The 23,302-nt window shown below is 41.9% G+C and overlaps 1 protein-coding gene across 5 annotated transcripts in view; it reads left to right on the forward strand.

The window, feature by feature from the left end:
• The window catches only part of GLB1L2 (galactosidase beta 1 like 2), a 68,030-nt gene that overhangs the window by 36,794 nt on the left and 7,934 nt on the right, over nucleotides 1-23,302 (forward strand). For all 5 annotated transcript variants that reach the window (XM_078870126.1, XM_078870121.1, XM_078870122.1 and 2 more), the window contains 4 exons: nucleotides 6,077-6,148; nucleotides 7,445-7,523; nucleotides 12,015-12,102; nucleotides 13,677-13,788. In XM_078870126.1, coding sequence (XP_078726252.1) covers nucleotides 6,077-6,148; nucleotides 7,445-7,523; nucleotides 12,015-12,102; nucleotides 13,677-13,788 — 351 coding nt within the window. The remainder of the gene's footprint in view (nucleotides 1-6,076; nucleotides 6,149-7,444; nucleotides 7,524-12,014; nucleotides 12,103-13,676; nucleotides 13,789-23,302) is intronic.

Consider the following 23,302-nt stretch of genomic DNA (forward strand, 5'->3'; position numbering starts at 1 on the left):
GTGCCATTATAAAGTTAAACGTGAAAATAAACAATTTTATACAGTTAAAATATCTATTTGAAAGCCATTTGTGGCTGTCAGTTGTATGCAAGTGAAAATGAAATAGGTTTTCTGGTTGTGGTGGCAGACACCTGTAGCTCATTGCATTTAAAATGTGGTTGCTGAATTGGACATGGATTCATATGCGTGAGATCTACCCGCAGGTCAGTAAAGTTCCAGGAGGAGGTAGTACAGAAACGATGTTGCTGACCTAAGGCTACGTATTTCTTTGTTATCCCCCCATGAGTTTTGGTTTCTCCAAGCTGTCTAGTTATATTCAATGTCAAAAGATATCCCTTCAGCAATTGATAAAATATTCAAAGCAGGTCCATAAAGAAAAGAATACTGAAACTCAGTGAGTATTTTTTTACATGTATGCACAAAGACAAATATCCTCCCTTTAGCCTTAACAGATTGTTGGGCAAGTGCTGTAGGCGAGCACCGATGAAGGCCTGCATGGAACACAAGGGGGTGGTGGCCAGCACCATGTTCGGCTGCCTTTGTCTCCCTAGTGGTGATGTTTACACATTGCACCAAGTCTTTGAGGCTGACTTGACCTAGGGGAGGCCCAGGACTGGTTCAGGTATACTTCACCAATGTTGACCAAGATCAGGAATCGAACTTTGGTCGCTGGGTTCATAACACAATGCGATAACCACTAAACGACAGCTCCTCATACACACAAGCACACACATTTACGCATACATGCGCACACAAGTGTATTCAAAAGGACACCGATACGGCCTACATAGACCTTTGGAGAAAGTTCTGTTAGCAAGCACCAGTTCAATCCGGAATGGTGCACGATGGGTTGGGATAGCCACCACCATGTTATTTATATACTGCACCAGGTATTTATTAAGGCTGAGTCGGCCTAGGAGCAAGCCCAGACCCGGTTGTGTAATCATTATTGTTTTCCGTGGTTGAACATCAAACTCGGGTTGCTTGGTTCATAGCACATTACGCTGACCACTGCCATCATTCCCGACAACACATGCACACATACACACATTCATGTGCACTTAAAATGGAGAAAATAATCCATTTTCAATTTTTATAGTGGCCTTTTTTTATCATAATCTTTTGTTTGTCCACATCCGCATCTATGTAAGATTGCGAATTACCTATTTATTTCTTACATTCTAAAGTTTATTGCATTACTCATTTGGGCATCCTAATTGGTCTCGTATAGGAGCACATTGCAGTGACCCAGACTCTGGTATGGACACAATGTGGAGGAGGGTGCCTTGTGCTTAGAGAGTGCTCTTAGCATTTGAGGACATATTAAATGAGATGGCTTCTTTGTTTGTGGGATCAAAAGCTCCTCCTATACATTATGCAACGATATATTTCGTATTAATCAGTACATTATTTAGAAAGTCGGTTTGTGTTCTGTATCCACACAAACCACGGAATATTCGGATATAGTGCACAAATAGAAAATCAAAGGGACTCTTGTGCACAACTGCAGCTATGAACTCCAAGCCATGGACCGCGTAACTTCGCATTGCCCCAAATATAAACTTGAAGGTGGTCGTGTATCTACAATTCACCCATTTTCAGATAAACCAATATAATGGATAAATCCATTTCTAGTGAACCTCTAAGAGTTGTTCTTCATAAGCCAATACAACAGAAGAAGAAGAAGTGTTTTCTCATGTTGAGCTCATCTCTCTGCAATGTGGAAAAGATAGGATCATTTATTCTAGATTTGAAGTTTTTGTGACTGCAAGAGTCCATACTCTTTGTTTTTTTCGGTAAAGTCACGTAGGTAAAAATGTTGTTTTAATCACGACGTTTCGGAGGCAACACAAGCTTCCATCTTCAGGTGGAACCGTTACAGCACAATGAATGTATTAAGTGAAGAGAGCTCTAAGAGACACGAGATTATATACAGGTTAAGGGGGGGGGGGAGGAGCCAACCTATTTCCAGCTTGATTAGCCTCCCTTTTTAAGCAAGTCAAACCTAAGTTAAACTTTAGCAGTCTTATAGTTTACTGCAGTATACTGCAAGGCAACCAGTTTGTCAGCTTAAATACTGCCTCCTGTTTATGTGTCTCGTTTTTTCTAACCACTTGCCATCGCCTGCACACGGTGCTCTCTCCATCCCCTAACCCCCTGCAGCATAATTCTAGATTGGAAGCTTTCGTGACTGCAAGGATTCATATTCTTAGGTTTTTTCGGTAAAGTCACGTAGGTAAAACATTAAAATTAATAAAATAAAAACATTTATTTTATTTTATTATTAATTTTAATGTTTTACCTACGTGACTTTACCGAAAAAACCTAAGAATATGAACCCCTGCAGCATAACAAAAGGCGGCTTAACTTAGCCCCCCCCCCCACGGCCCATTCTGGCTCATCCCCCCCCCTTAACCTGTATATAATCTCGTGTCTCTTAGAACTCTCTTCACTTGATACAGTAATTTTGCTGTAACGGTTCCACCTGAAGACGGAAGCTTGTGTTGCCTCCGAAACCTCGTGATTTAATTTAAATTATTTTATTTTTTACCTACGTGACTTTACCGAAAAAACCCAAAGAGTAAAGATAGGATCAGTTAGAAAAGCCGCACTCCAAAATTAGTTCAGTACAGTATAAGTAATTCCACCTTTAATTTCTAGATACATCAAGCAATATAAACAGTAGTAACACCTCTACTTTACCCCATCATATGCATTCAACCAGTTGTTTGACTGCAGGGTCAGTGGTGGGTAAAGTGAAGTACACTATTTCCTCATACATCTGCATGTCAATTCATTTACGTATTTGGTGGGACTGCCTAGTTTGTATTTGGGGAACACTTGTGTGCATATTTTTCCATACGGTATTCCCTCGCTATTCACGAGGGGTATGTTCCGGAGATGCTCGTGAACAGCAAATTTTGTGGATTATATCGACCTACGAACATCGTACGCACAATGTTTGCAGATGCTTCTAAAGCTTCGAGAAGTCTCTCTCTCGCATCTCTTACCACTTTCGCTGTCATTACTTTATCCACTTTATCTCATCACATTCTCTTTCATCACTTTATCTCAACACGTTCTTTCTCTCTATATCGATGCAGTCGTGTAGAGTTCCAGATGCGATTAGCGGATAGCCAAAATCGCGGATAGCAAGGTCGTGAATAACGAGGGAATACAGTAAAGTCAACATGATCATCGGCCATGGTTAATCCTCTGCTGGGTGAAAGCCGCCTTAACCGCTGCCACTTTTCATTATCGTGCCTTTTTCATAATCTCCCTAGCATCTGCACATGAGCCGATATCATCACTGCACCTCTCTGGTTGACATCCTCTCAGATGCCTTCTGTTCTTTGGCTGCCACTCCATTATTATTCCTCACCATGAGCCCTCTTCCCTTATAGTGACGTGTTCTGCCGGACCCTACTTAAATTTCTTATGTTTGGATGCTTACGCTTTTATTAACTTGCATATGTTCTCTCATCTGCGCAGTTCACTTTTTGTATCTTTAAGTTTAATTTATTTGTTTGAATGCAAAACGAATATATCTTAGTATAACTTATGTTACTGCAGAGTTGTGGACCGAATTGGATAGCATTGTATTGTAATGTTTTGTTTGTTATTTGACTTCAGCCCGCCCTGACTCGTGTGGTGAAGCATGCTCAGTTAACCCTGACGACCCACAGAGGGGTGCAGAGGCCCTCCTCCAACATATTTACAAAAGGATGGCAGTGTATATGAGCCCAGTGAGATGAGCTGCTTGCAATGTTGACATTCGTAAGAATGGTCAGTTGGTGGCATTTCTCAATGTGGTTGTTGGAAAATATTTGGGATTTGGGTTATGATTCCACGATGCAGTGGCCGATATTTAAAAAAAGCAGCACATGACCTTAAAAAAAAGACAAGCAAAAGAGTAATCTCTCTTGGAAAATAAGTGCTCTAGAAAGGAATGTGTGTGTGTTATAGAACTTGCTGTGCCTTGTATGACCCTTAGACTTTTGGCTCTGCTCACTGTTGGTCACCTAACATACAAACCTATAGCCCATATGTTCAACCTGTCCATCAAAGAAGCATCAATACCTCTAGAATGGAAACATGCCTATGTTCGTCCATTTCACAAATGGGGCCCTAACGATGATCCAAATAACCACCGACCTATCTCAATTTTGTCCCCGTTGATGAAATTTTTTGAAAAATTATTGAACTACCAAATTAGCAGTTTCCTGTCAGACAACAATCTATTACATCGAAAACAATCTGGGTTCCGAAAAAAATACAGCACCACATCTGCTGCTTTTGACTCTGTATCACATTTACGGTAGCCTTGATAATAAGCAGTACTGCGCCAGTCTTTTTATTGACTTATCCAAAGCCTTTGATACAGTCGACCACAACACCCTGTTTAGTAAACTAAGTTGCCTCCGGTTCTCCAAACACGCAGTAGAATGGTTAAAAAATTACCTCTCTTTTCGCACCCAAACTGTATTCACAGATGGTTGGAGGTCAAACAGTGTTAAGATAACAAAAGGGTTTCCACAGGGTTCAATCCTCGGCCCTCTCTTGTTCTCTCTTTATGTCAATGAATTGGGCATTGACCTGGATCATTCCAGGGTAAATCGTTTTGCAGATGACACGATACTGATTACTGCTGGCCGCTCTCCGGATGACGTGATTGCTAAGCTCCAGGGTGATTTCAACAAACTACAACATCAGCTAGTTGCTCTTAAACTAGTCCTGAATACCTCCAAAACCAAGGTGCTATGCTTCTCACCAGGACTAAAGCAGGAAGTTATTTTCCCCCAATTACATTCCTTAAATAATTATCGAATAGAGCAAGTCAAGATCTATAAGTATCTTGGGGTCATTCTTGATTCAAAACTGAATTTTGAAGATCACATTGATTATATTGGTAATTGATAAAAGCTACTATACTGCCTCTACTTGATTACTGTGACATCGTGTATAAATAAGCCCCAAGTACTGTACTGAAGAAGCTTGAGATTTGCATTGAACTGCCCATATAAGACTCACCACTGTGATCTCTACATTGAGTCAAACTTAACATCTCTCAATGTTCGACGGCTTGTGCATCAGATCTTATTTATTCATGATGTACTTACAAAAAAATCCGCAGCTTACCTGCTGGATCTCCTCTCTGTTTCAAAGAACAAATTTGACCTAAGGTCTTCGCTCATTTACCAGCTTCACATTCCCTATTGCCGTACAAATACTGAAGGGCCTTTGCTATTGATGCCCCCAGGGTCTGGAATGCTATTGCCAATAAACTGCAACTTGAATCACTACCTATGAGATCTTCACTCAAAACTGCTCTAGAGGAGTTGTACACCCCTAGCTGCCACTGCTATTCAGTGGCCTAAAATACAATGTTTCACTCCGGATGATTGCTGCAAAGTATGATCTGTGTTTTGATTTTGTGTGCTGATCTTAAAGGTGCATTGAAAGATGTTGATACTCCAACTGATGCTCCTGCTGTTGTGGAGTGACTCATGCAGCCAGCGATGGCTGCAGAGTTTGGTAGTACATGTTGTTTACGTTGTTTATTGTGGAAATTCGGTCACAGTTTCTATGATCACTGTTACATTGATTTTATGGCTTTATTTTGGTGATTTTCGAAAAGTTTTTTGGTTTGGCCATGTTTGTTTGTTGTAGTAGGGAGTTAGACTGATGGCCTTAATCTAAGTTGTCTTGTGGTTGTTGTCGTTTGACTTGCATCCCACAGGGATTTTTGCACACAGCGTTGGTGTACGGTGCTTTTTCTGCAATATGTTGCTGTCTTTTCTTGGATTTTCTGTTTGCACATAGTCACTTTAAGATGTTTTCTTGTTCATGTTTTTGTTTTTTGTTTGTTGCGGTTGCACCCGATTCAAGAGCCGAATGGCTCACAGGGCTATACCTAATACATGAACTTGAATGAACTTGAACTAGACGCCCATTGCAGTGCGAAGATATTTTGGAGCGCAACAGATCGGTTTGTAGCTCTTCACTGTCACAATGTGAAGATAATTATTTAAGAAAACACTCACATTTCCATGTTTGTTTTTGTTTTCTCACACAGATTTTTTTGAACTCAAAATCTGAAGGATTTCTTGACGACGTGAGGGTGTCTGCAGTTATCCCAAATGTAAAGGTATGAGTCTATTTTTTTACTTATAATTTATCCTGATTAAACGAACGCACTTCTCCCATGAGGTGGTGGCACAGACGAGCGGTAGCATTGTTTGCCGCTTGATAATTATAATTGAAATTTATAACGTGCATTCCATTCTAGAATTCCAATGTCCAATGTATGATGAGCAGGAAACAAAAAACAGAACCAGGGCCACTTTAAAGAGATTGGTTTTCAAAGCAGACTTCAATATATCTACCGACTCTGATTGCCTGATTTCAAGTGGCAAGGCGTTCCATAGTTTGGGTGCCACGCAAACAAAAACCTGATCATCAAAAGAGTACAACCTAGAATTGGGACTGCTGAGTAGTTGTAGATCAGAAGATGTTAAGGACCTTGATGGAATATATAAATGTATTAGTTCCTGCAAGCAATGTGGGGTTAGTCCTTTTAAAGCCTTAAAGGTTAATAGCATGATCTTAAAATCTATGCGGAATTTGACTGGTAGCCAATGAAAAGTTCAGAGCACTGGTGTAATGTGCTTACAGAATGGTGTACATGTAAGCACGAGCAGCTGCTACAGTGCTTGTTGCAGACGTTTGCGTTTAGAGCCCCTAGCCACTTGAGTTGATACTTCGGGCGTATTAACCAAAGTCACGCACCGTCTGAATCACAGTGGACATTAAACATGTGATATTATAAAAATAGAGTAGGCTGTGTGTACCGGTGTTACAGTCCTACTTTAGAAAATTACAGGCAAATTGCTTAGCCATTCCGATGATGTCACATAGGTCATCGGAACAGAACTGAAATAAAAACTAAAATAAAATAACTTTTTTAGTACCGAGGCTCCCACAAGGCCATGCGGGGGGGGGGGGGGATGTGGCACAGCTATCACAGAGTGAGATCGTGTTACTACAATTCTCTGCGGTGACTACAGTGTCTTTTAAAACAACAGCGCTATGCCTCTCAATGAAATTAACGCTAACCGCTTGCACGTTCCTAGATTCAACGGTGAACGGGACCTACCCTGCAACTTGCAGACGTCTCATAACAGTAAAGGGTTAATTGGAATAACCAATAACAGCCTAATGCCCACTTCCAAGTATCACCTTATGCCGCACATGCCACGGCTTTTATCAGTGTAGTCCCCGAGGCTAAAGAAATAAATTATAGTTGGGCATTGGAATGATTGACATGTGAGATGCTGGGGTATATGTGAATCCTTATTCCTCGTGTTATTTCATGTAGGCAAACCGACCCCCTGACGGGGCACTGCCGAGTACTGCATTTTCACAGTCTCCTTTTTCACGGCAGGAAAAGTCGACGCTGAGTTTTTTGGTGGAGAACAGAGGCCGGGTCAACTATGGGTTGAACATTGACACCCAAAGGAAAGGTAGGTCTGCATTTTACATGCAACGTTGGAAAAAGTCTTTCATCTGCCCTCCCATCGTTCACGCCCCCTCTTGTGCCCTGCTAAAGGATTTCAGATGCAATTTGTTTGAAGGTCTGATCCGATGATAGCGGTAGGTGTTCAACAAGGGTCTTGTAACTTTTTAATGTTACCATAATGATTTATTCCAACCATGCACAACTGCACTGTTGCACAGTATGATTCCATGAGAGTTTCATTATATCAACCATCGTCAATCCACTGCTCGATGAAAGCCTCCACAAGGCACCTTCTCTGATCCTGAGACTTAGCAATCCATCTAGCACCTGCACACGACCTGAATTGACATCATTGCTCCATTATTTTTTAAGAAGATCCACGATCATCCCTCCCATTGACTTGTTATGCCCCAGCCCACTTACTTTGTCTTAATCGTTTTATGGTGTAATTACACTGCACGTATTTTTTTCCTGTGTCACAATATACACTTTATTTTCTTAATATGTAGACTTGTAATACAAAATGTCAATACATGTGATATGCCAAGTAGGTAGAAATTTAGAACCAATTCAGTCACATTAGACAATGAAAAGTGAAAATAAGTTCAAGAATATGAAAAGTTAGTCGCGATAATGATATCAATAATATATGTAACGTTAATCAAGGAATGTTATATAATCATTAATTACAACCTATGTGTATCAACTAATTATTTGACAGCCCAAAACAAAGAAGAGTATTATTTTTTACACTATAATTTATTAGCAATGATTTCCCAGTTGTGTCACATGGTAAACATATGTATTCTAGATCTCCCTGTTGGCAATGCGGCATTTTATGTGGCAAAGTACTATTTCAGAGGGTGTGACTGACAGGACAGGACTGCTGCTGATGTCTCCTCACTGCATCTCTGAAACAGCAAGCACACAGTAGTCCATTCATGCCATTTTATATTTTGAGCTTTATTTTATTGCTCCTTTTCTCCTAGCCTCTCTGGGTCCACCTTTATCAATTTATTTAGTTTCGTTCTTGGCACGTAGTTGTCTCACAGCCACGATTACAGTGAGGGAAAAAGTATTTGATCCCCTGCTGATTTTGTACGTTTGCCCACTGACAAAGAAATGATCAGTCTATAATTTTAATGGTAGGTTTATTTGAACAGTGAGAGACAAAATAACAACAACAAAATCCAGAAAAACGCATGTCAAAAATGTTATAAATTGATTTGCATTTTAATGAGGGAAATACGTATTTGACCCCCTCTCAGTCAGAAGGATTTCTGGCTCCCAGGTGTCTTTTATACAGGTAACGAGCTGACATTAGGAGCACACTCTTAAAGGGAGTGCTCCTAATCTCAGCTTGTTACCTTTATAAAAGACACCTGTTCACAGAAGCAATCAATCATATTCCAAACTCTCCACCATGGCCAAGACCAAAGAGCTATCCAAGGATGTCAGGGACAAGATTGTAGACCTACACAAGGCTGGAATGGGCTACAAGACCATCGCCAAGCAGCTTGGTGAGAAGGTGACAACAGTTGGTGCGATTATTTGCAAATGGAAGAAACACAAAATAACTGTCTTGTCTCAGCTCTCTGTTAAGTTAAAGAACATTTCTCACAACCAATGTTGATCAATTAAGGACCTTATGTTTCAGTTCTAATCCTGCGGAATGGAGATAAGATAAAGATACACACCTCTGATTCGAACGGTTGTCTACGTATGGTGCAAAAGAAATTCAACATACGTACATATTACCATGTTTGAACATAGACGTTTGTTTTAAAGTTAACTTCATCAACTGACAGATCGGGATTAAAATGAGGAAATAAAGAGGTGAGTGACTGCAGGTTGAAGTGCTTTTGCAAAATTTAATTGAAAAAAAAAATCGATCTATCAGTATGCCAAAAAAATAACATTTTTAATCCGGGCATGTTTGCCTGCGATGATATGTGGATCGGAAACATGGACACTTAGAAAAGAAGTGGAATAAAAGACAGAAAACACGCAAAGAAACATGGGGCGGTGCACGCTTGGATTTACGCAGAGAGGCAGGAAGAAGAGTGGATCAGAAAGCAAGCTCAATATCGACATCTTGAATATTAATAAATGTAAGTGGGATTGGGAGTGACACATCGCTAGAAGGGATGACGTCTGATTGGACAAGACTGGTGATAGAATAGCAGCCAAAGGGGGGAAACACACTCAATAGGATGTCAACCACGGACATGGGATGATGATATCACCTCATGATCCGGGGGAAGATGGATTATGGAATTGTAAGACCATTGGGGGGGAAAAACAACGATGTGAGGAAGATATTATTCAGGAGCGGATTTATCATGGCTGTTGATGATGTTCATCAACAAAATATAGTTTATGGAGTTAAGAGTGGTAGTCTAAGTGGTAAAAGATGATGAATAACCAAATTAAAATATGCTAAGCAACTGTTGCTTAATCCAAAAATGAATGCAAATTCTAGTTTTATGCAGACAATATTACTGCTGATTTAAATTTGCCTTGAATGGCTTATTATGTCGAGTGTGATATGCAACGGTCTCAGCTTAAAAAATTAGTGTGCAGAGCATTTGGTTGCGATGGAAACAGCCTTGTAAGATAAAGAGGGATTAAAATAATTACATGGTGCATCTCATTTGAGCGGGTTGGCGATACATTGTGACCTCTGTGCCATGGATACACGTTAAATACGTTGCATTTTCTTTCTCTCTCTCTCTGAGGGACAAAAACGCTGGTTGCTTGGCTGTTTTGTTCCATTCAATTGCAGGTTAATTTGTCTCACATATTAACCTTTACGTGTAAATGTGTGTGCGGCAAGTACATGAGCAGCCTTGTGACCGCTGCTTATTTAAACATACAAATCAGTGTGAGCTGCCACTATGTTTGAGTGTATTCCCCTTCGGTGAGATCGTCGTATATCCAGCGTAAATACAAGGCAATGACACCCGGTGGTATCGTGTTCAAGGATACCAAATGTGCGCCTCTTAGATGCTGAGCTTTTCTAATAGTAAAACAAAGGTAAAGGGGCAGCTCTGCAATTGCTTGCTCATGCCAGTACTGCTGGAATGGCTTCCATTGTGAGGGACCACTCTCTTGAGGGTTTCTCTACAGTGCACTTGGCCTACTCTTTCACATTGGCCAGACGTCTTGGGAGAAGTGGGAGAATACCCACGTGTTACCCCTACCACATGCAACCTCCCGATTGACTGCGGTGTGCTCATCTCAACTGCTGGGTGGACATAGGTGTTGGGGAGGGGGGTTAAGAATCTTGCACCGTTTCCACTGCCATGCCGGGAGATCAAATGACACTGAAAACCTATGAAATGCAAGTCCAGTGTGCTAACCTGTACACCGTGACAGCATGTGTGCATTTTAGAATATCTCTGCCTGTCCAGATCATCCCTGCAAAATGAGACGATCCTATTCATATTCTTTGGGTCTTTCGGTAAAGTCACGCAGATAGGTTAAAAGAAAATACAAAAAATAACACAAAACCACGACGTTTCGATCGCAACACAAGCGTTTGTCATCAGGAAAAGACTATCCTAGTTTCTTAAACAACATCAACTTTAATTAGTTCTATAGAGAGTGGAGATAACATAGTTGGCTTACTGCACTGCCACCCTGGTGACACGGGTTTGATTCCTGACGACGTACAACACCAGTGGAACATTTTTAAAAAGTATGAACCTGAGCTTGGTTTTTGGTTGACTTTCAACAAATTTAGGTATGCGCTGCTGTGATTCAGCGTTGCTAACATCAGTACTGGCCATACAAAAGTGACTGTACATGCAAGATATCGGTGACCTCACCCACCTCCTTATGCAGTAGCCCTGCCTTAATAGGTGCTCGCTAAATGCACTCGCAATGTTAGTCTATTATAACAAAGGGAGACTTTGTCTTTGTATTCTTATGTGAAAATATGTATTGCTGGTGTAACAGGTTCCGGAGACACTTGTAGAGGTAACTTCTTTATTACAATACAACACTCCAACAGTCCAACAGTCCTGATACTCTGTTACAGCCTAGGTACACAGCCTAGCTACACAGCCTAGATACTCTACTCTGGCTACGCTCCGGAACTCGCCCTCACAAGGTCGTAGAGTCGGGAGTTCCAGAGTCCCAGCGCTGGCTCTCACAGCATCCCCGGGTCTTCAGATGGCTGGTCGTGGGTCTTGGGTCTTGAGTTACAACTGGGCCCCGATCGTCCAGGGAGCTCTCCTTTTATGCCTGGTACAACGAGGGGTGGGGCCGTGTGCGCCCCCAGATATCCCACAGAGCACACACAGCCCCCCCCTTTGGCGGCGCCAAGGGGATTAAGCGTCTGGACCCCCTGGGAACTCAACGCCTGGCTTAAGCGTCTGGACCCACCTGGGAACCCAGAGCCCCCAGCAGCCCCTCCCTTCTTATGTCACTACATTGGCAAGGTTTGCAAACTCGTGTATATGACCTAACATTGTATCTATGTTTGCTTCAGGATTGACTGGAAACTTAACACTGGATGAAAAGCCTCTGGAAGAGTTTCAAATATACCCGATGGAAATGAAACAAGATTTCATCAACAGGTTTTTTATTTTGTTATATCTCCAATGTTGTCATCATTAGTCACGTTCTGAGGAGGGTTCCTTGTAAGACAGGAGAAGCCCATGAATTATACGAAACTGAACGAGAGTACTTACGGGATCACTTCTGTGGGCCTCTCTTACACAACACTAGGTGGTCTTCTTTCAGTCTCGGGAGAGAGAAAATTATTCAAAACGGAGGAAACCAGCCAATATTGGCACCGATAATCTGCCAAACTCTGTGGTTCTATATTGGGGATGTTTGGCCAACCCTATTATGGAGTGTTTATATAAATGGGAGGAAGCCGGAGAACCCGGAGAAACCAGCGCATGTGAGCGGCGTAGCACTTCCCGTAGAGATAGAAATGTAGTGATCTACTTGCTGTACTGCCATGGTACCCTGGCAAGCCAGGAGAAGGCAAGCTCGAAGACCACGAGGAGGGAGTTTAACGAATTTGTAATCCACCAACCCTCACTGCCTCCACAGTGTTAGGTTCCAAGCACGTACCACCAGTGCTTTGCCGAATATCAATCGTTCGATATTGTAAAATTGAAGTACTTGGAGCTAAATAAGGTCAACTAAAGTGTAATTTTTTTTATTTTGGAAAAATCTCGCTATTAAGTTAAGACAATTAAGTTATCTCCACTTGAGAACCTGGTTTAATTTTGGTTGACTGCTCAATATCAAACTGCGGATCTCAGCAGTGTTATGTGTTCTGACATGCATCAAATCGCGAACATAAACCCAGCCAACGACGTGTTTAGAACGTTATCCACGGCGATTTGTGGAGCGGAACTTCGTGGATCCCATTATCCACAGGGTCATTCTCAGAGTTTTCACAAATCCTTTCTGTCCTGCAGATAATATGACTCAGAGGCAGGGCTTAATTTATCACTCGATATTCTCCAGAATGCTGCTACGCTTGGCTTTGGAGTAGGGGTTATTGGCATTGGCACTTCCGCTATAGTACAAGGCACGCCTATCCATTAAAATCCTACATTATTGTACAATATAATCCTATAATCACGTTCATAGTTATATCGGAATATCTGATACAATGATGTCGTTATCATGAGGACAATATGAGGTGAGATGGATGTGGCGTGCCAAAGTAACTCATGGAACGGCGTTCTAGACTGTTGTGGCTGCTAATGGGTACCACAGCTGCAGATAACGAGTACTCCAGTAGCATCATCGAATCTGGATTAGGAAGAAAAAAACAAACATGAATTACTTATCCATAATAGATCAAACTTCACTCTCTAAATCATGGCACTATAATTGTTAACTTAACAGTGGCTGCATTTTGGATTGTTCTGGCTGAAATTGAGCACTGGTCGTGCATGAACATCACTGTATTTATAAGCATGTCCTTTGAAGTGTCCCTTTTTAGCTTTATTGGCCATTTTCTTCCTTTGTAAATGTTTAATCAGTTAGCCAGATAATGATCATTTGTTTGAAGCCAACTGAGTCTCGCTATTTGAACACCAAAGTGATGTGTGTGTGTGTGCTGATATTTTTTTTTATTTTCCTTGTTTCATTTCAAATTGTGTGTACCTGATTTCCTGGTTTTTAGTCTGGAGAAGGCAAAGTGGAGCACAGTCCCCTTGCAACCCTGGCTCCCAGCTTTCTTCCGCGGGACCCTGCAGATATCTGGCACTCCACAAGACACGTTCGTACGGCTCGACGTAAGTTTATTCATCTCGCACGGCAAGAAGCGGGAGCGTAAACGTATAACGCTTTGGCCTCACTGGTGAGGCACACGCGCTTCAGAATGTAAGCAACGAAATGTCACCAAGTTGTTTCGCTAATGGGCAGTGAGTTGGCCAGAGCTTGAGAGCCCATGCTGATCGTGGGGAAGTTTTTTTTCTAAGTTTATGCTGAAGTATATTAGAATGAATGAATAACAACTAAAACCAAATTAGTGGTTGTCATGGATCGGCTAGCCCCCACCATAGGAAAGTGGACGTTTCCACCACTGGCTTCAGGGCTGTAAACGGGAGATTGAGCAGGAATTCACTTCGACTTTATCATGACAATGGTGATTCCTAATTTTCAAGAATGCTCACCACTGGGACATTTGACCAACTCTATGAGTGAGCATTTTACATATCGGAGGTAACGTTGGAACTTGGATATTCATTGACACTTTCCTGGACAATAAATGTTAAATTTTATGTGCTAATAACCTGAAAACCCTTGCCCAAAAGACTTTGGAAAAAATTGTGCTCCTATCCGCCTCTAAAAAAATATTGCGAGACCCCAGCACCTAATCCAATTGTGGGATTATTTTACTTCAAAATGAAAGTACTGGACTGTGTTAATAAAAGACACGATTATTCTACCTCGCACAGCAGCAATTACATTCTCAGCTTCTTAAAAGGAACACCTTGTGCAAGGCACATAAAAGACAACATATCCACATGGCATAAGGAATGGCATCTGTGTGGCTGAACAGACAAGATTAGAGCAGATAGATGGTTTGAAAAATAATGAAAAGAATAGATAACAGGGAATATTTCCACTGAATTCTACACATCCTCGGGGGACATTGGGCCTGGATAGAGCTCAAGATAAAGAGTGCTCTCTGCATGTGTGTACGAGAACACACAACTGCGGTTATGATAAAGTGCGTAAGATGTGTGCCACATTCAATGACTATTTCAATTCATGCAATGTGTATGCAGTACTGAGATTTGTGTATACAGTCGGATTTATTTTATTTATATAAAAAAATTAATTAGATTTTTTTCCCTCTGTATTCAGTTTTTTTAAATAATTGTTCAATAGTTTACACAGTGCATACATTTTAATGTATACAATTAAATAGACATCCAGGGATATCTTTCGAAGCATAATTTAGCATTTTGTCACCGATTATATACGAACTAAATGGCAGCCCATTCTCTTGATGGGGTGAATCTAACCGATTCTTCCCACCATGACCACATAGACCCTACTCAACCCCCAAATGGGCCCACCCCTCTTCCTCTTGGTCACACAACTCACCATGCACCTGAACATCACCGTACACTCACCTGACAGTCACAAGTCATCTGTAACTCACCACCAACCAGACACTCGCACTCATTGCTTATCAGGCACTTTCCACTCGCCACTCGCCTGCAAATCACCTGACACCACTCACCAGACACTCACCATTCACCTGACCCTCATCGGACGCTCACTAGACACTCACCTTAAACTTCACACTTACTGGACCTGACCTTCACCATACATGGGACACCACTTTCCTATGACTGAAAAATGTAATGCCAGGTATAGTTGATGTGCGGTGTCACTCTACCCTGTGCATTGAAGTAGTTTGTGCAGCAGGTGGCACACTGCTCAATGCAATCAGCATTCTGTAACTTAAATTATACATAGGTCATAATCATTAGTATTGGTGTTTGCTGTCTCGCAGCCAGAATGGTCCCTCACTGGACTTTGAAAAACGAATAATACTCAAGTAAATGCTGTGCCTAGCTAATAGACAAATAGATGAACTCCCTTGTTAATATCCTTTTGCATTCATTTTGTAAGTCAGAGGCATCCTTTGGGAACTCAGTCAGGAGTCACATACGTGTAAGTTCCAGAATACTTTGGGTACCATTTCAATAGGCCTCGAATAATATGCAACTTTATATGCTGCCCCCTAGTTTTTCATAAAGAGTGGGGTGCCATTAGTGAGTCATGAAATTGCCTACGAATTATTTTAGCCCTGAGAGCCTGGGTGTGGTTGCCATCGTTACAACAAATTGAACAGTCCGCCTACGTCGATCAAGACCATGCATTGCTACTGTAATAGAGTTTAACATGATACCAACCAAAATCTCGGTACAAATAAATTCCTGCCACCCAAACACAGATGGCAAATTCCCAGATTGTCCAGGTCAAACCCGTACAGGTGGCAACCCCAATCCAGACTCGTCAGATTAATTGGACAACCAGTCCTTAGTTCAGCTGGGACTGGGTTCAAGACTGTTCTGGAAATTATTATGTGCCATGATTATTACGTGCCATATTTTATTGTCGTTATACTGCAGTGGTGTTTATAGGAATATTGGGTACAACTATGTATGATTGTTATGGATAGGGGTACCTTGCATTCTAGTAGTAGTATCTTGCGCCGATAACACTTCTTTTAAGCAAGCCAAACAGCGTTGCGGTGAATGGAGAGTGAGAAATGAAGCCCTGTAATATATATAATTCATGGTGCGGAATGAAATTTACTTTGCTTGTGAACCTGGTTTAAGCACAGCTGGCTGTGAGGGCTGTATAGCAGTGCTCTGACATGAACGTTGAGCTCTCTGAGCTAAACAAAATGCCCTGAATCACAGGGGCATTTAATTACAATACAGTTCAGTTTAGATGACACTTCCTATAACACTATCTGAAGATAAATGATTAATGTTAACAGAAAGAGGAAACGACCATCCGAGATGTTAGATGATGTGGAGAAGATGATGCGGCAAGCTCCTAGTATGTACCGAATGAGTGGGTGGGAGATGAGGAAATGCTATTTTGAATCGTAAGGAATGGTCGTGATTAATGTCACCGCTTCTCATTACAGCAAAAGCTCTGTTATCCGGCAATCCATGGGGAATGGAGGGTGTTGGTTAATCAAATATGCCGGTATCTGGAGTTATACTTTTGGTTCACCAAATGTACCAAGTACATCAAACTTTCAAGAAAGAAACTAAGCCTGCATTTTTAACTATGATATGAGAAATAACGTAGTGTTTTTTTTTTTACAGAAGTACTCGCCAGTCAGTTGTAGAGCATTCTAAGTTGATTGTAGAGAACCAGTGGGGCCGTTTAGATTACGGTATACGGTAGTACTGTATGTACAGGCTTCCGCGAGCACCACCACTCGGTAACGTCTTGAAGCTCCCATAAACAACGGGTCTATGAGAAGCACATGGCAAGATGCAGGATGGCTGTCAAGAAGTTCCCGGATTCGTGAACGAAGATTTGTATTCCCGCCTTTGACAGATGCTGGTTAATAGAGCATTCTGGATGGTAAAGTGCCGGATAACAGAGCTTTTTCTGTATGTATATGTGAACATTAATTAAAAAAAATTATATTCTATGGTTCTTTCGGTAAAGTCGCATAGATAGAAAAAACAGTAACAATTAAATAATACAAATAAAAATGAAAATAAAGTGAATAAAAGATAATAAAAAGTATCACGACGTTTCGATCGCAACACGAGCAATCGTCATCAGGAGAAAAAGGAGGGGGAAAGCTGCTGAGGCAGGCTGTTTATAAAGGTTTAGTAATGGGCGGGGCAGCTAATGTTAATGTAGGAGAGGTCTCCGACACCGGCAGTAGGTCTACACCAATCAAAGAATTGCACTTCACTCCACACACCCACACCGCTGACGGTGGAGGTGGACAAGAAAACACAAATCAAGTCATGACTCAAGTGGTTGATGACATCTTTCCAATGGTTGCGGAGTTTTAAACCGTCTTCTCGGTTGAAATTGTGTATGTGTCTGTATATATGGATGGCTTCGTGAACTAATCTTTGTTGATAGCCAGTCGGCTTGCAAAGTACCATCATCTTAGAGAAATCAATTTCACGTGAGCCAGCCACATTAAAGTAATGATCAGCCACGGCAGAAGTATTGGTCCTGCCGTGTTTCAGATCTGCCTTATGTTCACAAACACGGTCCGAGACATGTCGCTTGGTTTCCCCAATGTAACTGCTGCTGCAGATACAGCTTAGTTTGTAGACGCCGGGATATTGCATGTCAGGAATCTTGTCCTTCACAGATGGGATCAGGTCACGAATTTTATGCACTGTGTTAAATCGGACCTTGATCTTGTGTTTGTTAAAGTATTTGGAAATATTTTTGGTTATCCCTGCTATGTAAGGTAGGGTGATGGTTTTGATTGAATCTTCAGATGGCTCCTTCCTCGCGGTTGGGGTGATGGCTTTGCGGATTGTGTAGTCAGAATATCCATTCGCCTTGAGAGCCTTGTGTACGTGTTTGAGTTCACTGGTCAGGTGCTCATGGTCGGAGATTCATTGAGCTCTGGTGTAGCGTTTTGATGCGGGAATTCTTCTGGGATGGATAGTGGTGGGAATCAGGTTTTAGGTAGGCGTCAGTATGGGTTACTTTCCTATAGACAGAGTGGCTCATTGAGCCATCTGGTCTCCTTTTGATTAAGACATCCAAGAAGGGTAGCATGCCATCCGTTTCTACCTCCATGGTGAATTTGATTGCTGCAGAGAATATAAGCCGGGTCTCCCAGAGGGGCCGACGTTTTTGTTCATCCTGAAGAAACCTTCGTCTACGTTCTCTGAGTCTCCAACACGTGGACCTGGACCCTAGCTGTGGTCCCAGTCCGTATTAGCTAGTTACATTGTAATTAGTGTAGTTCGCCTGGTCGTCACCACCATAGGTTGTTATTCTGTTAAGGGGCAGTTACCCCGTGTGTTGGTGTTAAATAAATGTGTTGCCTCCAAGAGTACGTCTGCGATCAGTTGAACTCATCTGCTATTTAAAAAGAGGTTATTATACGATGGGATAAAACAATGTCCTTTTTTATTAGATGACCCAATTATGCTGGGTGAGATCTGAACACAAAACTTCAAGTGAGCGGAGTAAACACATGCAAATCTGTCTTCCTTCTTATAACATTTATTGACTCAAATGCTTTTTGTTGCGAGTTTGCATGCCCTGCCCTCCATCATTGTTTTTGTAATTAGGTGCTTGAAATTTAGTTTACAATTAAATTATAGTTTTTCCAAGGACAAAAGTGTATAAATCAGTGACGTTAATTTTGGAGTAAATTATTCTCTGTGAATTAATGTTGTTAATTGTGCAGTTTGCACCTTTATTTTAAAAAAATGTGTTGCATATACACATTTATATATATATCCAAATTCGTGTTTTTTGTCTTTAAACATACTTTCCACTTAAAGATTTTTCCCAATGGCGTGAAGAAGTAATTTATATTTCAACACGGTGGTAATTATTGAAGTCATTAAACAATGGTGCATTCTATGCAATTACCTGGATTACATTTTTGCTGACATAGTGTTTTGTACTTCAAAAACAATATCAATTTAATTAATGAAAATTAATGGGTAGGGTGAGAAGTGGTTTAGAGATGCCCCTACCAAGTGTTTGGTTATACATGTGTAGTAAATTCAACTTAGTCGCACACGTACTTTTATGAGGCGACACATTTATTAATACCAACACATTAACACAAAATGGGTAACTGCCCCTTTACCAGATAATAACCTGTGGTGGTGAATACCAGGCGAACTACACTAGTTACACTGGGAGTAGTTACAACGGATATGACTCCGGCTTGGGTCCTCGTCCACGTGTTGGTGACTTCTTCTTGGAGGTAGAACGTAGATTTTCAGATGACAACAGCAACGCTGAACCCCGGTCCCTCTCGGGGACCCGGTTTATATGCTCACTGGCCGTGGCTGGCTCCGCCCTTGGCCACGACCACCTTCTCATACCCTCCAGCCGGATCTCGCCCTGGCACGTGACCACCCCCAGCCCCCACTTGGGGCCCCTGTGTAGATCTTACTCGTGACGTGCCTTCCAGGGTCAAGCAGATTGCCATGGCCTGGGGTAACCTCATTCCATGGCTGACACTCTCACACCCCATCCTCTAGGGGTCGGCACTGCACGCCACGCATGGTGCCACTCAGCGCTATGACTCAGCGCTCACCTAGCCCCCACTAGGGCTGGTACTACACCCACATATACAGGGTATCCGCGATGGCAATGCATCGCATGACGTGAAGGTTTTGCCTTTGTAGTGAGGATTGTAAGTTGACGCTGAGGAAGGGGGAGGAGGTGCCTCGCCCCCCCATGTGGAGTGACGTCACCCGCTAATTATTATTAATGGGGGGGGGGGGGGTCCATTGGAGGATGTCACCTGCTCATGACTATTAATGAGGAGGCTGGCCGACGTGGAGTGACGTCATGCGCGGGACACACAGGCATTCTTGGATCATTATAGGAGTAAATGATATTGGGCAGGTAAAACAATAAGCTGATGGAACAAACATAGTTAAATAATATGTGAAGACACAACATTTCATTCTCCTTCTCATTGCTCTTACCCACAATGCTCCACAACACGTAATCCATTTGTGTACGATACTGCACAGGGTCCCATATTTTATATGAAATGCTAGTGCCAATGACGTCTGGTAATATATCAACATGTATTTAACAAGCCTGAGTCTGCTCATGAGACCAACGTGACTTTACCGAAAGAACCAAGAAAAGAACCCTGCAGTCACGAAAGCTTTAAATCGGAATATGTTTGCATTCTTTCAAACCATACAGAGCCAGCTGTGTTCATCAGAAGTGCATGACCGTATGCTGCACATGCAATGCTATAATTATTGGGAAAACTTGAATGGGATGTTTGGGAACTTCTTTAGTACCGTACGTAGGCAACCGTGATAATCGAAGGTACGGGGGAAGGACAACAAACTAAACAAAAACATCAGTTAAAAATAAATTCGTTTTCAATCTCGATTTTAAAAAAGGCAGTACAGTACAGTCATTGCTTAAGAACCAAATAAAGTATTTTTTTGCTGCTGGCATTAGAAAGCTTGTGGGCTGCTTGGACAAGTGCATTTTAATACAATGTTTTTGTAGACACTTAGTCTGTGATGTGTTTTTATGAAATAAATGTCCCTTTTTGAAAAACCCTCAGATATGTTAATGTGAGTCGGCATGCAATGGGTTTATTTACTAAACTAAACTATTTTTTATTTTACCAGGTAAGGCCCACTGAGCTACAGTGAGGGAAAAAGTATTTGATCCCCTGCTGATTTTGTACGTTTGCCCACTGACAAAGAAATGATCAGTCTATAATTTTAATGGTACGTTTATTTGAACAGTGAGAGACAGAATAACAACAACAAAATCCAGAAAAACACATGTCAAAAATGTTATAAATTGATTTGCATTTTATTGAGGGAAATAAGTATTTAACCCCCTCTCAGTCAGAAAGATTTCTGGCTCCCAGGTGTCTTTTATACAGGTAACGAGCTGAGATTAGGAGCACACTTAAAGGGAGTGCTCCTAATCTCAGCTTGTTACCTGTATAAAAGACACCTGTTCACAGAAGCAATCAATCAATCAGATTCCTAACTCTCCACCATGGCCAAGACCAAAGAGCTCTCCAAGGATGTCAGGGACAAGATTGTAGACCTTACACAAGGCTGGGATGGGCTACAAGACCATCGCCAAGCAGCTTGGTGAGACGGTGACAACAGTTGGTGCGATTATTCGCAAATGGAAGAAACACAAAAAACTGTCAATCTCCCTCGGCCTGGGGCCCCATGCAATATCTCACCTCGTAGAGTTGCAATGATCATGAGAACGATGAGGAATCAGCCCAGAACTACACGGGAGGATCTTGTCAATGATCTCAAGGCAGCAGTTGGTAACAACTACGCCGTGAAGGACTGAAATCCTGCAGCGCCCGCAAGGTCCCCCAGCTGAAGAAAGCACATATTCATGCCCGTCTGAAGTTTGCCAATGAACAACTGAATGATTCAGAGGACAACTGGGTGAAAGTGTTGTGGTCAGATGAGACCAAAATGGAGCTCTTTGGCATAAACTCAACTCGACGTGTTTGGAGGAGGAGGAATGCTGCCTTTGACCCCAAGAACACCATCCCCACTGTCAAACATGGATGTGGAAACATTATGCTTTGGGGGTGTTTTTCTGCTAAGGGGACAGGACAACTTCACCGCATCAAAGGGACGATGGACGGGGCCATGTACCGTCAAATCTTGGGTGAAAACCTCTTTCCCTCAGCCAGGGCATTGAAAATGGGTCGTGGATGGGTATTCCCGCATGACAATGACGCAAGACACACGGCCAAGGCAACATAGGAGTGGCTCAAGAAGAAGCACATTAAGGTCCTGGAGTGGCCTAGCCAGTCTCCAGACCTTAATCCCATAGAAAATCTGTGGAGCGAGCTGAAGGTTCGAGTTGCCAAACGTCAGCCTCGAAACCTTAATGACTTGGAGAAGATCTGCAAAGAGGAGTGGGACAAAATCCCTCCTGAGATGTGTGAAAATCTGGTGGCCAACTACAAGAAACGTCTGACCTCTGTGATTGCCAACAATGGTTTTGCCACCAAGTACTAAGTCATGTTTTGCAGAGGGGTCAAATACTTATTTCCCTCATTAAAATGCAAATCAATTTATACCATTTTTGACATGCGTTTTTCTGGATTTTGTTGTTATTATTCTGTCTCTCACTGTTCAAATAAACCTACCATTAAAATTATAAACTGATCATTTCTTCGTCAGTGGGCAAACGTACAAAATCAGCAGGGGATCAAATACTTTTTTCCATCACTGTATATAGCTCTTTTTCAGGAGCGACCTGACCACAAATGATAGCGCAACGAAATGGCTTACCATGTAGAAATTTATATCAGTTAAATACTCTAAACGCATGGTTCTAAATGTGGAGGGAAAAACCGGAAGACCCGGATAAAAATCTACGCGACCACAGGGAGAATATGCAAACTCCAAATATACAGACGTCAGGGTCGGGATCGAACCATGACATCCTGTATACCAGGTGAGGTAGTTAATATCTCCCAACGTGGTGGCAGTAATCAACATATTCTACAATGGACCGATTGGCTCAGGTTTAATTCCCGGACATACACAACATCAGCAACAGAAACCTGAATCTGGACCTGGCCTGCCATTAGGTTGACTGAGTCTAAAGTGAATACCTGGGAGTGGTGCATACAAATCTGAAATGGGGAGACAAAGGCAACCAGGTGTGTGATCAGGTTTCTCTCCCTTATGAATACAGAAGAGTGTCTCTTTATGCCTCTACAGAATAAGGCTAGGTCGCCCCTGTGTGTGATAAACATAACCTCCTGAGCTCTTAAGTCATTCTGTTATGCCAGTTCAAACAAGATGATTGTAGGAGACGCTCTGTGTGTTGACCTTGGTTTGAATGAGTGCATGTTACAATCTGTCCAGATAAAAGGTGGGCTGCAGTGTTCCTTGTAAAGATATTTGTTTGTATATGTACAATTCATGCCTCTGGAGTGCATTCTGAGATGAATAGAAATTCAAAATTTTGACCTCGGCCCAAATGACTTCCCAGTGGTAATACTGGTAAAAAAAGAGAGTGGTAATATACCAGGAAATGTGTATGTGTGTACATACA

The sequence above is a fragment of the Lampetra fluviatilis genome, chromosome 29, assembly GCF_964198595.1.
Source record: "Lampetra fluviatilis chromosome 29, kcLamFluv1.1, whole genome shotgun sequence".
Lineage (NCBI taxonomy): Eukaryota > Metazoa > Chordata > Hyperoartia > Petromyzontiformes > Petromyzontidae > Lampetra > Lampetra fluviatilis.